Source organism: Mustela erminea, chromosome X (genome assembly GCF_009829155.1).
Source record: "Mustela erminea isolate mMusErm1 chromosome X, mMusErm1.Pri, whole genome shotgun sequence".
Classification (NCBI taxonomy): Eukaryota; Metazoa; Chordata; class Mammalia; order Carnivora; family Mustelidae; genus Mustela; species Mustela erminea.
Genome location: NC_045635.1, coordinates 11,420,776 through 11,435,666, shown reverse-complemented (window position 1 = coordinate 11,435,666; position 14,891 = coordinate 11,420,776). Strand labels below are relative to the sequence as shown.

At 42.2% G+C, this 14,891-nt stretch overlaps 1 protein-coding gene across 2 annotated transcripts; it reads left to right on the top strand.

Annotated features, from left to right (window-relative positions):
* The first annotated feature begins 272 nt into the window (after positions 1-272).
* PIGA (phosphatidylinositol glycan anchor biosynthesis class A) lies at positions 273-13,271 on the top strand. Of its 2 annotated transcripts, XM_032330353.1 has the most exons (7): positions 273-640; positions 2,664-3,438; positions 7,667-7,799; positions 8,704-8,836; positions 9,003-9,209; positions 10,942-11,145; positions 11,578-13,271. In XM_032330353.1, the coding sequence occupies exons 2-7, from the start codon at positions 2,721-2,723 to the stop codon at positions 11,620-11,622; spliced, it is 1,440 nt and encodes a 479-aa protein (XP_032186244.1). In that variant the 5' UTR covers positions 273-640; positions 2,664-2,720; the 3' UTR covers positions 11,623-13,271. The 2 variants fall into 2 exon arrangements, with proteins under 2 accessions (XP_032186244.1, XP_032186245.1); XM_032330354.1 differs by having other exon boundaries at positions 274-640; positions 10,942-13,271.
* The last annotated feature ends 1,620 nt before the right edge of the window (positions 13,272-14,891 follow it).

Genomic DNA, 14,891 nt, shown 5'->3' with positions numbered 1-14,891 from the left:
ACCACAAACACAACGCCGCCACGACCCCGGTAGCCTTCCGCCCCAAAAGTCTCTCCAGTCCCAAGCCAAAGAGAACGGGATTCCAGAGAAGAGACGCTGTAACTAGGTAACCAGGACGCGAACCCACCCGACCTCCAGCAGAATCCAGGTTTAGAGGTGCGGTGCATCCTGGGAGTGAGTTTTCTAAGTTCTGCTTCGCTTCCAAAAGCCACCGGACTACAACTCCCAGCAGCCCTAAAGGCTCGCAGCGAGTCACGCTGGGATTTCTGACTTTAGCCTGAGGAAGGCTGCTGGTAGGCTGCTTGTGTCAGAAGAGACGGGGGACGGCTTCTAGAGATTCGTGACACTAAGAATTCATAAGAAAGGTTACACCGCCGACTACTACTTTCGATGTAGAGAAAACAAGTCTCCCCGAACATTGCGAAAACATGTGCCTACGCGCGCTGACGTTACCGCCCGCGCTGAAGGGTGGGGACCGAGCGGCGCTCCTGCACGTGACGCCAGCGCATCTTTGCGATTGGCCGCCTCGGGGGCGCGGAGCTCGGGCGCGGACGCCTCGGATTGGTGTTTCGGGGCAGCGGGGTGGGACTTTGGCTGCAGCCGCGGGAGGTCCGGACACTGGCGGCCATGGGACTTGCCGGTAAGTGCGCGTCTGACCCTGCGCCGGCGCTCTTGTCCGCTTCCGGATGGGACTGGGCAGCACCCGTGGGAGTGTGGCTGGCGATGGAAGGGGCGAACCCGGCGAGGTTTAGAAGCTCGGAAGTAGGGGTCGAGAACCTTCGGAGTCGAGCGGGGCTGAGGGTTCGCTGGGGCGGCCGCGCTGGAGCCGGTTCCGCCGAGATTGAGGCGGACAGGGTGAAGGGCTCCGGGACCCCCAGCCTCAGACACCTGCCTACTGTCTGGCCATCATCCTCCTTTTGGGCCTGGCGAGACCCCGCTTGACTCCAGCGGGGTCGGTGGTTGAACGGGGTCGTCCCTTCCTTGGCCCTGGCGCTCTCCGGTGACCTCTCCAGTGAGTGGAGCCGGGAGTGAAGCCGGGGTATTGCCCAGGGTGTGGGTGTTGGTGTGGAAACAACGTTCTCTTGACCCAAGCGCCCGCGGGGTCTTCCTAAGGCTCCTCGGGAGCGGCTACTGCTGACTGCCCAGGGATTCGTTGACCGTGGCTGGTTGTAAATTTACGGCCGTCTCGCATTTGCCACTTAAGTGTCTGGGTGGAGACCTTGGGCAAATCGCTCAACTTGTTTGGCTTCTCTTTTGTAAAGCAAGGGAGGTATTCCTGGATTTCCAAGCCTCTCGTCGGATTTAAAATCTAAGATTCTGTGATTGTTCCGTTTGTTGAGCTTTTACGCCTTAAAGATGTTAGGCGTGATAACCGGATGGAAGTAGGCAGACTCCAAAGTGTTTGCAGGTTAATGACAAAACTTCAGATAATTTCAGATGGTTCTTTGCTCACTTTGTTTTTTTTAATCACTCATCTTTTTAAATTGAATACAACTGGAAATTCAGGTTTAGGTGACAAACCACAGTAAGAAAATGTTACTGAAACCTCTTCAAAGTACAAAACGGAAGAATCGCAGTATTTGGTAATCTTGAATCTTAATTAATAAATTGAGGTCAACAAACACTTACTGAGTATTTCTGAGACTGTGTTTAAAATACAGATGACTTTGTTGGCAGGAATAGATAATTAAGAGTTTACAAAGGCAATTACTTTGCATTTCCTTAGTTTGTAGGTGAAATCAGAAACACAGAACGTTAGGATGGCTTTCCATTGTGTAGTTCAGTTTATGGAGGTATGAAAATCTTATTTGTAAATCTGAGGAAGATTGTCACTAGCTTTCCAAAACACTCTTTAGCTTTAAAACTAAGAATCTGTAATAAGACTGAATATTGAGTGAATTTTGTGAATAAGGTGAATAAGACTGAATTTTGTGCTGATAAGGATCTAGGGGACCCCTGAGATCAATATTTCCTACTTTAGATGTAGGAAATAGCCCCAGATCTGCTCTACCTCGAATTGAGCCTTTATCTTTAGACTTTAAACCAAAGAGAGAGAGAGTTCTGGAAGTAGGCCTGTGTAACTGAAAGAAAGGTTAAGAAAGAAAATGAAAGCAGTTTATCGCCATTCTTGAAGAAGGAAGAGGAAAACATAGATGGATGCTTGTAGCATGTGTGGTAGGCGCTCCTTGAAAAAGCTACTGTCAGAAAGATACTTAGGATGCCAGGTATATTTTAGTATAAGCCACAAAAGTGAATAGCAAAATTGTATGGGATTCGCCGCATCAGTGGCTTAAGCTCTAGAGCAGGGCGGGCAAACTTTTTCTGGAAAGAGCCATATATTTAATTATTGGAATGAACTGGTTTGTTAGCACATTCTTCTACACTGTGATGTAACAAACTAGTTTTTAAAAATTAGGAATAGCAGTATTTTTAAAGCAAAATTAAAATGTAAGGGCATTGTGGAATCAAGTTTTGTTGTAGAGCGCAGAGGAAGTACTAAGCAAGTAAATGTCAGATGAGTCATTTCATTATATGCTTGTGTTTTAGTTCTAGGGGGAAAGCTAGCAAATGTACATTAGCATAAAACAGTGTTTATGTCTGGATTTGGAAAATGTAATATATTTTGTCGCTGAGCTGAGATCTTGTTTTACTCTCTCTTTCAGGTACTAGACAACACATAACCAAGTTGCTCTAAGGACAAATGCCTAAACCATCTCCGCATGGCTTATAGAGGAGGAGGTGGGCGAGGCCAGCCCTCCTCGTCTCTGCACTCCTGTGTTAGCCCTGGAAGTCTCTCCACATGTAGGACCCGTACCCATAATATATGCATGGTGTCGGACTTTTTCTATCCTAACATGGGAGGCGTGGAAAGCCACATTTACCAGCTCTCTCAGTGCCTGATTGAAAGAGGGCATAAAGTCATAATTGTCACCCATGCTTACGGAAATCGGAAAGGCATCCGTTACCTCACTAATGGCCTCAAAGTCTATTACTTGCCTCTGAAAGTCATGTACAACCAATCTACAGCCACGACCCTCTTTCACAGTCTGCCATTGCTCAGGTACATATTTGTTCGGGAGAGAGTCACGATAATCCATTCACATAGTTCTTTTTCTGCCATGGCCCATGATGCCCTCTTCCACGCCAAGACCATGGGGCTCCAGACAGTCTTCACGGACCATTCCCTTTTCGGATTTGCTGATGTCAGCTCGGTGCTTACAAACAAGCTTCTAACTGTGTCTCTTTGTGACACAAACCACATAATTTGTGTCTCTTATACTAGTAAGGAAAACACTGTGCTAAGAGCAGCACTGAATCCTGAAATAGTGTCCGTCATTCCTAATGCTGTAGATCCTACTGACTTCACTCCAGACCCATTTAGGAGGCATGATAGTATAATAACTATTGTTGTTGTCAGCAGACTTGTTTACAGAAAAGGTAATGAAATGATAGCTACAATTGCACTGCACAGACTTTTTTTTTCTTGTAGAAAGCTGTTGAATACTTGAATGTAATGATTGTTTGGCTTTTCGTTTTGTTCTATGGTTTCATAACTACTTCTGCATTAAATACAGCAAAGAAAGGTGTAATATACATTCAAAAATAAATTTCTGGAGTGGTAGTGAATGCTGCCCACTCCCCCCCCCCCCCCCCCCCCCGGTGCCTGCCCACCTTCGATGCTTTAATAGTTATTTAAAGATAAAAACAGTAATCTGATGTTTAATAGGTCAGGTCTTTTTAAAGTTAAAACAGCCCCATATGTGTGATAAGAAGTAAAAGGCTGAGCCCACCACTAGCCATTTCTTTCTAATGGCAAAAGTCATGTCTTTCATTGTAGGTATTTTGGAAAACTCAGAAAAGCACAGGGGTGAAACTAAAATCAGCTGTAACTATACTGTTCAGGGGTGATCCTCATGAATATTTTGATTTACAACTGTCCTGTGTTTTATCGGTATCCTCAAAATCAATGAACTTGTCCCCCACGTGGCTCTTTGGCAGCTTGCTTATTTCATCTCATTGCAGATTTAGACATTAAGAGCATGTAGGCAGGTAAGTGGTGAAGGCAGGGGATTAGACAGCCTGGAGTCTGATCCTGGCTGCATCCTGTTGTGTGATTGAGGACAAGCTACTTAACATCTCTGAGTCTCAGTTTTTTCATTTGTATGGTTTGGGCCACAAGGGGACTCTTGTGAGGATTCAGTGATGGTTCCTTTAAAGTACTTAGGCCAGTTGGTATTTGATAAGTGTCTGCCATTACCAAGGAGGATATTTTTTTTTTTTTAGTGCCTCCGCAGCACTTGACCCCGCAGTAGCATTCATAGAGCCTCATGTACTAGAAGCCTGGAACAGTCTGGTTCAAAACCTAACTGGTCTTCAGGGTAGTATTTGAAAACTTGTCTAGTAATCAAAACTGTCACTCCAAGTAGGGAATTATTAAAAAGATAACAGGTACCCTTCCTTAAATACTTGAGTTTAACCCCAAATGTTATTAACATGCACTGAATTGCCAATAGTCTGAGGTTGGCCTGCAGGCGTAAGAGTACTGGTCTACCGCTTGGAGCTGCATCAACTTTCTGGCACAGTCTCCTTCAAAAAGGATAATTTATCGTTGCCAATTTGGGTTCCTTGTAAGTGGGGCGAGAACGTAACAGTGTATGAAGTAACGTACTTCTGGATTCTTAACTGGTTTTTGGTTTTATGTAGTGGTTTAATCTGACTAGAGCTTTTCTCCCTAACTTCGCTTTGTTGAATATTTCGAACCATTCAGATTAGTTTCATAGAAACTTATTCCGTCTGTTTATGTGCTGTTTAACTAAATGTCCCAACGCGATAGCAAGTGTAGCTGGCATCAGATGCGTGGACTAATGCAGCTGATTGTTGGTGGGCAGGAAGTGCAGCGGTGGGATCAGCAGCATCCCGGTGCGCTAGGGAGCGGTCCGAAATCCACGCACGGGCCTTGGTCAGTAGGCTTTCCATTTGGAACAGAGCCTTGGTTGATCGAGCAGGTTGGTGGGAAAACCACTGAACGTTTTCTGGGGTGAAGGCATGCTCTCGTGATGTGCTTGCTTTTTTGAATCAAGAAGATGTAACTGGACTGGCATTCTCTGGTCTGAATCCCTCTTGGGATATTGGTGATGTGTTTGTCATGACTTAGAAAACGTGCCTAGTTTGTCTTTTAATCACCTTCGGGAGCTAGCTAGCCGATTGAGCGTGTGATACACATGTGGTCGAGAATCAGAGCAAAACAGTTTGTACAAAGATTAAACCTGTTACCTTGACTTCGCGAGCGATGGTATTTTAACCAGCTGAGTTAACCACCAGCCACAGAGCGAAGGTATGGCCTGTCCTGTTCTCAATTTAGTACTTTAACAAATATTGAACCCTCTCCGTATGCCAGACACGGTGCAAAAAGTTAACATTCTCAGAAGGAATGGCCGCGTCCATAGCCCAAAAGTGAGTAGCTGTATTTATGGTCCGTTACTTATTAACTAATTAATTTCCATAGGAGGTGTTCCTTTGGACCAGCTCTCAAAGGCCCGCTGCCACGTATTGAGTGAGAGAGGCTAAGTCCCAGTTCTTATCACCCAGGTCTTCTGGCTGCTGTCCTCCCTCTTCTCTAGAGCCCGTTGTGCTCTCAGTCAGGGTGTCACCGTGCTCCCGTGTGCGCGCAGGCTCGCCCCACTTCCTGCTGCGGTGGTAATGACAACTTCCATTTGTATTCTGCAGTTGATAAAGCCTGTGCATGGTACAGTACCTCACTTGACTCTCCCAACATCTGTAGGGTAGATGTTATCTGCATGTAACAAAGAAACTGAGTCTCAGAGAGGGTAAGTAACTCGCTCAGGTTACACAGTAAGTATCAGAGATGACAAACATGAGTTCAGCTCTTGAGTTAAGGGCTCCTGTTCCCCTCACCTCTGGCCCAGCGTCTAGGTATATGCAGACTGATTCGAGTCTTTAAAATATTGTTAGACTGAGCTTTAAAAGTTCGAATCATGATTTTTCTTTGTCCATTTTGTGTGACTCTGGCAATTGAAAGCCCTTTTCTGTGTTCCATTGTGTTAGACACTTCTCAGAGTCAGGAGAGTATCTTTTATCATTTGGGAAAAACCTTTTATTCTTAGAATAATATTATAGATCATTGATAATATTCATCAGTTCCATTTCTTATAAGGTGGTTGTCCGGATTAAATGACATGATGCACTTAAGGGACGTAGCCTGATGTAGTAAGCACTCAGCAGATGTGACTAGTTTTTATCAGCTCTTAGGATTATTACTGTGTATGCGTTGCACTTTTCAGTTGAAGAATGGGTTCTTAACCTTCGTATTAGAAGGGAGAAGGAAAGGAAAGAAAAATGAAAGAATTAAAGGAAGCTAAATGTTAAAAGTCGTTAAGCCACCTTCTGGTTTAGGTAGAAATCCAGCCGATGGATTTTGTAATTGTCTCGAAACAAAGGTAGCTGAGATTTTAATGAGAAGCCTTCATAATTCAGAAAAGCCGCATGTGAATTTATGTTTGCTAATGCAATCATATTTGGAAAATACTGGCGGAGTTTACTTAAATCCTACTTTGAATTATTTAATAAAAAGGACCCTGTATAAATGATTTCTCCCACCATCTTTTTAAATAACTCATCTGCCTGTATTTGGGAAGATGGATAGAAAAAGTGCAATTCTTATGTATGTGCGTGTGTATGTATGCATTTCTTAAATTAATAAACTTTAACTGGGTTATTTTACATTTACTTTTACTTTCGAATGTGTCCAGTTTATAGTTGTTAATGAACTAAATTCCCAAATAGTGTCAATATTGCTGTCACTTTGGATAGCCACTTTCAGACTGGTAGGGCATGGTTTTTGCTACTGCTTTATATCACCTGAGGTTGGTTTATGTATTGTAAGAAAAACGTTTCATTAAAGAAACAAAGGAACCAAGATGCACCCTTTTGTTCTCCGTACTGCAAGGATCTGGCAGTTGAGGTCCTGCCACCTGCATTTACTCATTCAAGGGAAGTGGGCTTCGGCAGGTTTGGACAGACTACTCTTACATTTGGCTAATAGTATGGGGTTCATTAAAAGACCCTCCTTACAAACTGCCTTCTCACCAAAGCCAAGGCTGTGGTTCCACTTTGTGGCTTAGCCCCTTCCTGTGGTGGGAAGTGGAACACAGACATAGAAATTTCGTTGCTGAAAGAGACCTTGGACTTCAGGTACATCCGGTCTCTTCATTTTCTATATCAGAAAACTTCCCCATGATCAAAGAGCTTGCTTCTAAAACGGTCGAGACGACCTAGATCTCCAGTCAGCTGTCCGGCTGTGTAGAAAATTTTAAGCATTAGCTAGCTCAAATACCTTTTTTAGATGTAGGTAATGCAGAAATGCGAGTGAGTAACTTTAAGAATATTATGTTAGAATGAAACACAGTAGTCCCCGTATTGGGTAACAGTGGATGTCAACGGATGTATCTGTAAGATCTGCAAGTTTTAGGAGACCACTGGTAGTTGGGACATTCTACCTTCCTAGGAAAGGTTTGAGAGTTAGCTTCTCCACTTAAGGAGGGCATAGCTAATACTTTCCAAAGTGAGTGGTTTCTCAGTTCTGATTAATTTTTTTTAAGTTTCAATGTTAATATTTCCAGCATTCAACTCTATTTTATATTTTCAGGGACTGATTTGCTTAGTGGTATAATACCTGAACTCTGTCAGAAATATCCAGATTTAAATTTCATAATTGGAGGAGAGGGACCTAAGAGAATCATTTTGGAAGAAGTACGAGAAAGGTACCAGCTACATGACAGGTATTGGATTCTGTATTGTCTTGGATGAGAAAATATGTTACCTAAATTCCATTTTGGCTCCGTGTGTCTGTTAAGTGGGCTGCTTCTCCTACATGCACTTGATGTAAAAATGTAATGCAAGGCCTATTTTTTTTTTAATGTGTATAAAACGGGAAACCTTAGTTTAAAAAAAATCACAGTCTAATTTTTTTTTGCTAGTCCAGTATTATTTGACTTTTGGGGGCAGTGGTTGGAAGTACCCTAGAAGGCACGTGTGTATGCACGTGCACACACACACACACACACACACACACACACAAAACAACCACTTTGGAAATGTTCGTAGATTTTCAAGCCTTGCTGAGTTCTGCTGTATATAGCATGACCCAAATCATGTAAATTGTCCTGCACATACAGATTCAAATGCTTCCCTTTCTCAGTAACTTAGAATGATGTTTGCTGTGAAGCATCAATTTAAAACAGGCCTTTTTCTGTTTAGAAATGACTCTTTAATATTTACTCTCCAAAGTATATATATTTTTTTCGCAGTTCCTTCTTTTGCCTCAAAGAGTGACATTTATTCAAAGAAAAAAAAATGACAAGATGTCCATCCCTTGGCTCTCTTCCCTCCCCCGTCCTGTCCAAAGTATATCGATATTCTCACTAAATGCCAACGAATTTTGGAGAAGTTGAAATTTGTGTGCGTGACCAAAGTTAGAAATATGTTAGCTGTGTGAGTTTTAAGCACATAGCTTAAAAAGACTCTCTTAGATCAGAATTTGGGGTATTAATCTTTTACGGTGGAAGATACTAGAACCAGCAATAATCTAAGTATAATATGAATAGCACACTTGGCTTCTAAATGATATTTCTTTTCTAGCATGATTTTCACTCCCTTCTTTTCTTCTCTCATTTCAAAAATCAGAGTGCGTCTTTTGGGAGCCTTAGAACACAAGGATGTTAGAAATGTCTTAGTTCAAGGACATATTTTTCTTAACACTTCCCTTACTGAAGCATTCTGCATGGCAATTGTGGAAGCAGCCAGTTGTGGTTTACAGGTAAAAATCTTTGAGGGCTTACATTGTTGGGGTTCCTATACTTGTATTTTGAAAAACAAGCACATACATTCTGTATTAACTTTTAATTTAAGTTGGTTTTGCTGATTTTCCTGAGATAGGAATTTAGGAATTATGGTATATTATATATTCTTTTTCTCTTTTTAAGGTTGTAAGTACCAGGGTTGGTGGAATTCCTGAAGTACTTCCAGAAAATCTTATCATTCTATGTGAGCCTTCTGTCAAGTCCTTGTGCGAGGGTTTGGAAAAAGCGATTTCCCAGCTGAAGTCAGGAGCATTGCCGGCTCCCGAAAATATTCATAACGTAGTAAAGACTTTCTACACCTGGAGGAATGTTGCGGAAAGAACTGAAAAAGTATGTCATGCTAAGCAGAGGGTATTTGAAGGTTGTGTCTAAATTCTTGGCATTTCACGTACATCTTTGCTTTTTCTTGCATAGGTTTACCCTTTCTGTTGCTTAAGTTTATAAAGTCTCTTCAGATGAAAAGTAATGTACTATGTACTGCTTTTGGTATATGCTGGGCTGAGTTTCTAGTCAACTTGTTGCGTTTGACATCTGAAAATAGCAGTAATGCCATCTAGAGCTTTCATTAAAGTGGGCGTAAGGAAGTTACCGAATTTTCTAGAAGTCAAAACCATTAAGGGCCAGACTGATACTAATAGCTACTCTTAGACATTTTCTTGGGGCTGTTTCTAATTCTAAATCAGGCAGTCTATTAGAAAACACCTGGCTTTGCTTAGTCCAATGGCGGCGATGTTAAAACAAATGTTTAATTCAGGCTGCTTCCCAAAATTCTTGCGTCACCTTGGCTAAATACCTTGATTTTCTATGGGAAAAGGATTTTTGCATCTCTGCACTGATTGAGAACATAGTAAGTTAGGAGTCAGAATGCTCACGACAGATGTTGGAAAGACCACAGATAAAAAGCGGCAATAGAGAATTTATAGTCGTTCTCTTAATTCTACCTGTTCTGCACAGGCCGTTTTGATCCTTTGCAACCCTCCTCCATAGTTTAACTGTGCTTATTTAGAAAATTGATGAAAGAAATTAAATTGGAGTTCATGCTGGAAATATATTTTGTCAACTGTTCTAATTCACCAGTCTCAGCACAATTACGGACTGAAATGTATTCCAGATGTTTTGAGGGTAGAAGAGCTAGCTGGAAACAGGCTGTACCTTTCCAGAGGCTGCTGGCGTGTAGAGCCCGCCCTGCATGTCCCAGCCGTCCTGAGTTCCAAAGGAGATGGCTCACAGGTCCACTGTGTGACAATGACCACAAGTCATGCTCCAGTGCAATCGAAACAGATAAATGCTGGCTTCATTTATGTGTTCGAAACTAAGTATGTTTATGGATCTTTGTTTTTAAAATATTTCTGAGTTTCGTGCTTAGCCACGCTTCCAAACAAACAGCAAGGCACCTACTATACCGGTTCGCAGCAGTGAACGTTGTTTTGTTTGCCAAAACCGTCTGACTTTATGCCATGTGCTAAACTTTCCCCTGTCTTTCCCCCCTCCCTTTTATTTGGAGTCCACAAAGTGGTTCTGTATAGTCTCACCATCCGTGCTCAGCAACACAGCCTCACAAGGCTGTGGAAAGAAGAGCCTCTCTGTACCCAGAAGCGCCCTAGGTTAGAGCCCTCTGATGGTGGTTGATGTCTGCCAGCCAGCCAGAAGAGCTGCTTAGCCAAGTCAAGGAATCTTAGAAGGCCAGTCCTGCTTCAGGAAGTCACTGCTGAATTAAATATGGCCTCGACAGAGGTGACCTGAAAAACGGTTCCAACTTCTCAGGACTTTGGAATTCTCTTAGTTGGTTAGAATTGATGGCGATCTCCTAGGGGACAGGAACCCTGGCCTATTCGTCTTTGTGTGATGCAGTTTCTAGCCCCGTGTTTTGTCCAGAAGCAGCACTCCATAAGCGTTGAATCACATGGCAGTAATTACTTTGGTTTCATTAATCACATCCTTACTAAAACAACGACAACGAAATGCAAGCACCTCCCGTTTGCATCTATAACGCATTCCTGGTCCGTGCAGGTCGTCATTTCTTGTGGGTCAGAGCGCTCACTCTCGGCCTCTCTCCCGCCAGGTGTACGACCTCGTGGCAGGAGAAGCTGTGTTACCGATGGACAAACGACTGGACAGACTCATCTCTCACTGTGGCCCAGTAACAGGCTGCATTTTTGCTTTGTTGGCTGTATTCAACTTTCTCTTCCTCCTTTTCCTGAGATGGATGACTCCGGATTCTGTCATCGATGTCGCAATAGATGCCACAGGGCTCCTGGACTCATCAATATCCTTAAAGTAAAAAAGGGGGCGAGAATAATGAGATGTCTAAACCCAGGTAGAAGAAAGCCTGGATTGTAAGGTTTTACACATTTGTAATAGTTCTAGTAAGATGATTGAAAATAACTTTGCTTTTTTTCTTGCTTTTTTTTTAACGTTACTTTAGTAAGTTATGCTACCTCTATATCATTCAATGTTTTATTTTGAGGAAAGATAAAAACTTATGCAATTCCTGAGTGTAGAAACTCCTTGCACTTACTTAAGATTTAGGAGAGAACATTGAAGCCACTCAGGTATGAAATTTTTCAGACTACTGAAGTCCCTCTAACAGAGATGTTTTAAAATTATATTTTGGGAGCTTTTGGGTGCTGAAGGGCCAAATGTTTTCTGGGCATTTTTTGGCCAATTTTAAATGTTCTACCATTAACTAGACATTCACCAGATGTTTACAGGTTTTCTTTCGGGAAGTACAACAACGATATGAACTGTTTTTGAGTCCTTTTCATAAACATTTTAGTCATTGAAGTCGTGTTCTTAGACATTCATTTGGTGCGCTCAGTAAGTGTTACAGACCGTCAGCGGGATTCTTGAGCAAAATGGTCCATCAGTTATGAGCATGTTTTAAGCACCTACTGCGTGTAGAACAATGAACTCGACACATCCTGCTATTAAGGACCGGGGCGCATTCAGATGTTCTTTGTGTATCACTTGGGTGGCTCACTTCACCGTAGTCACAGTTAACAAAATGGTAAACTGTCTAACATGCCAAAAACACTCAGGCTTCCAATGCCAGGAAAAAAAAATGATCGGCAGACTCCGATTTCTTTGATCTGGTCATATGCATTCTAGGTAGAGCCTTCGTCTTAATTTGTGCTTATGAAAAACCTTTTTGCTTCTGAAATACTAGGGACCGATATCACTGTTGACAATAGTGCAGAGAAACCCTCCAAGTCTTCCCAGGCATAATTGAGTCCCCTGTAAATGCCTTCATATTTTCCGAGCAGAACGGACAAGGTGTGCCATCTCCAACTCAGCTGTTAATCTCCTCGACCTTTGATAGAAGTCACTTCCCTTCACTTGTGGCCTAGCTGATGTCTGAGAAGTATTGTCAGTGTGCAGAAATCTTCACCCCAGAATGTTTTATTTATAGCAAATTGAGTCTGAAAATTGTAGAAACACAGTCTCTTTGTGGTTGTCTGTTGTTAACTGTAATCGTTGTTGCCCAGAGCCATGGGTTTTTAAACCCCAAATTATCCACATGGTGTGTCTTATTAACTCCTTGAACTCCTTAGAATACGTTTTTGTGATAAAGGACTGTGAAGTCAAAAGAAAGAGGCGCTCGTGGCGCACTAGGAAGATGCTGGCAGTATTGGGATTCTGTACAGGATTGGTTTCCTTTTTTTTTAACGACAACACTCACAAAGCTTCTTTTTTAAAAAGGTATCTTAACATGCCTATTAACCGGTTGCCACTGATACATAAGAAATACGATTTTTGTTTTGTGCTAAAACACAAATGCAATGCGATTTTTAAAACCTGCAAGTTGAGGGCTCTTTTGTTAAAAATGGGCTGACCCAAACCATTAAAATCTTAGGGATTTTTTTGCACAGAAATTGATTTATATAAATATGAAATAAGCAGTGCCAATAATCACGAAAAAGCAAGAAACAGTAACCCGTGTTTTTATTTATTCTCTTCAGCAATTTTTAAGGGCATACTACCGTTGGTTCTTACATTTTTGTTTCTCAGCATATTTTCAAGATGGCCATTTATTTCAGATGGAAATGGGATTTAAACTATTTGCATGTAAAATATGTAATTTGCAAATCAAAATTAGTTCCTTTGGTTTTAACAAATGGAGGTAAATTTGCTTGTTCTAGTAAATCTTAATTTTCAGGCTTCCTGGATACCTTAATTGTAACTGTCGGTGTTGCACTGGTCAGTATGCGCAAACATATTGTTCGACCCTGCTACTTCCATTAATTTGAAAGTGAACTTGCAGTGACGAGGAATTTATGAAAAATAATACTGTATTTCTCTTGATATTACACAAACTAGCACATATGAAACTGATTTATGAAAACACGCTACACGTCCAAAAAATAAAGACCAAAATGACATTTTGACAATTTTCTGAGTTTGTCTTGTTTTATGAAGAGAATATGATTTTTTCGTTTAACAGTGCCCCTGCACCCCCTCCCTCTTATGCGTGCTCGTTCACTGTGATTAGACATGTTGCTTGGTCTGTTAGTTAAACAGGAACTGTCCTTCAGATGATGAATTACTCTGTCATCTTTTCTCTCTAGAGTACATTCTCTGTCTTTACTCATGGAATAGCTCGTTGAATTATGCCTTTGTTTCCTGATCCGCACAAGCCCCGTTTTTCCCTGCACTGGAGTTGTCGCATGAGCCAAGCGAATACATCTAGAAGCTATTGTGTATGCGAACTACGTAATTATGCTTTCTGTCTTGTAAGCTATTTCAAGAGGAATTTGAATTTTGATTTCACTTACAGGAGCCCAGCTTCTCCCACCCCTTTTGTTGGAAGCAGTGGAGAGCAGTTCTCTATGCTGGTATGTTCTGATTTATCTTGCACCAAAACTTATTTTTGGCCAAGCCGGGGCATCATAGGTCTGTGTTTACTTGAGCACAGGATTTTTTCAAGTCCTCTTTCTCTTCCTTCACATTCCTGAAAGAAGATGGTGAGATGGTAAATTGTATCATCCTGTGGCTGGGCTTTTTTAAATACAAAATTCTAAAAATTCAAGTTCTGTACAAAATTTAATTTGTATTCACTAGTACTTCGGGGAGTTGATTTTCCTTTATCCTTTATGTTTGGCTACAGCTCAGTGGTTCTTAACTGAATATGGGTAGGGGGATAGGGGAGAAGAGGGGTGGCGATTTTGCCCCGCAGGGGACACCTGGCAGTATCTGGAGACATCTCTGGTTGATAGCCCTGGGTAGGAGTGGGGGTGTTGGCATCAAGTGGGCAGAGGGCAGAGATGCTGCTGGATATCCTACAATGCTCTTGGATCCCCGCCAAACAAAGAATGATCTGGTACCAAATATCAGTAGTGCTGATGCTGAGAGATTGGTGCTACAGAGGATTTCGTCTGAAGGCTGCTGTGAGTTAACCCCTTATTTTGTGCCCATCCCAAATGTCATGCTCAAACAGTTGAAGACGGTTTCTCAGAAATAGCACAGATGTCCGTTTGAACCTTAAAAAAAGAGCCGAACTCCTCATGGCCAACACAGAAAGTATATCCATGTTTTAAATGAAGATGAAGGCCCAAACAAGATTGACTAATGTGCTATAATATGTCACTGGGCTGACTTGAGAAAAGGACAGGCTTCTTAGAGGGCGGTGTTCTTGTGTTCACAGATGCCTGTGTTCACGGATTCTCCTACGTTGGCACTCTGGAGGTAGCAAGCTATAGGTCGGTACTAAGCTGGGTCAAGAAACCGTGTATGTTGATCTCAGTCCTTGGGAGTGGGAACTGCACTGGGTCTTCCCTGGTTCTGTAGTTCACAGAGATGGATGCAGTATGTACTGGGACCCAAAGCTGTGTGCTCGCACGTCAACATTTCCCCGGACTACGGGGAGCCAGTTCTCCTAGAGGTCATCATTCCATTTTGCCTGAGTGCTATAAGAAACTCCCGTATTTTGTGCATAAAGCATTTAGTAAGTAAGATTTCTTTAGTCTGCTCTAGGCAGTTTTTTTTTGGTTTGCCTTTTTCAATAGTTTGTAGAGA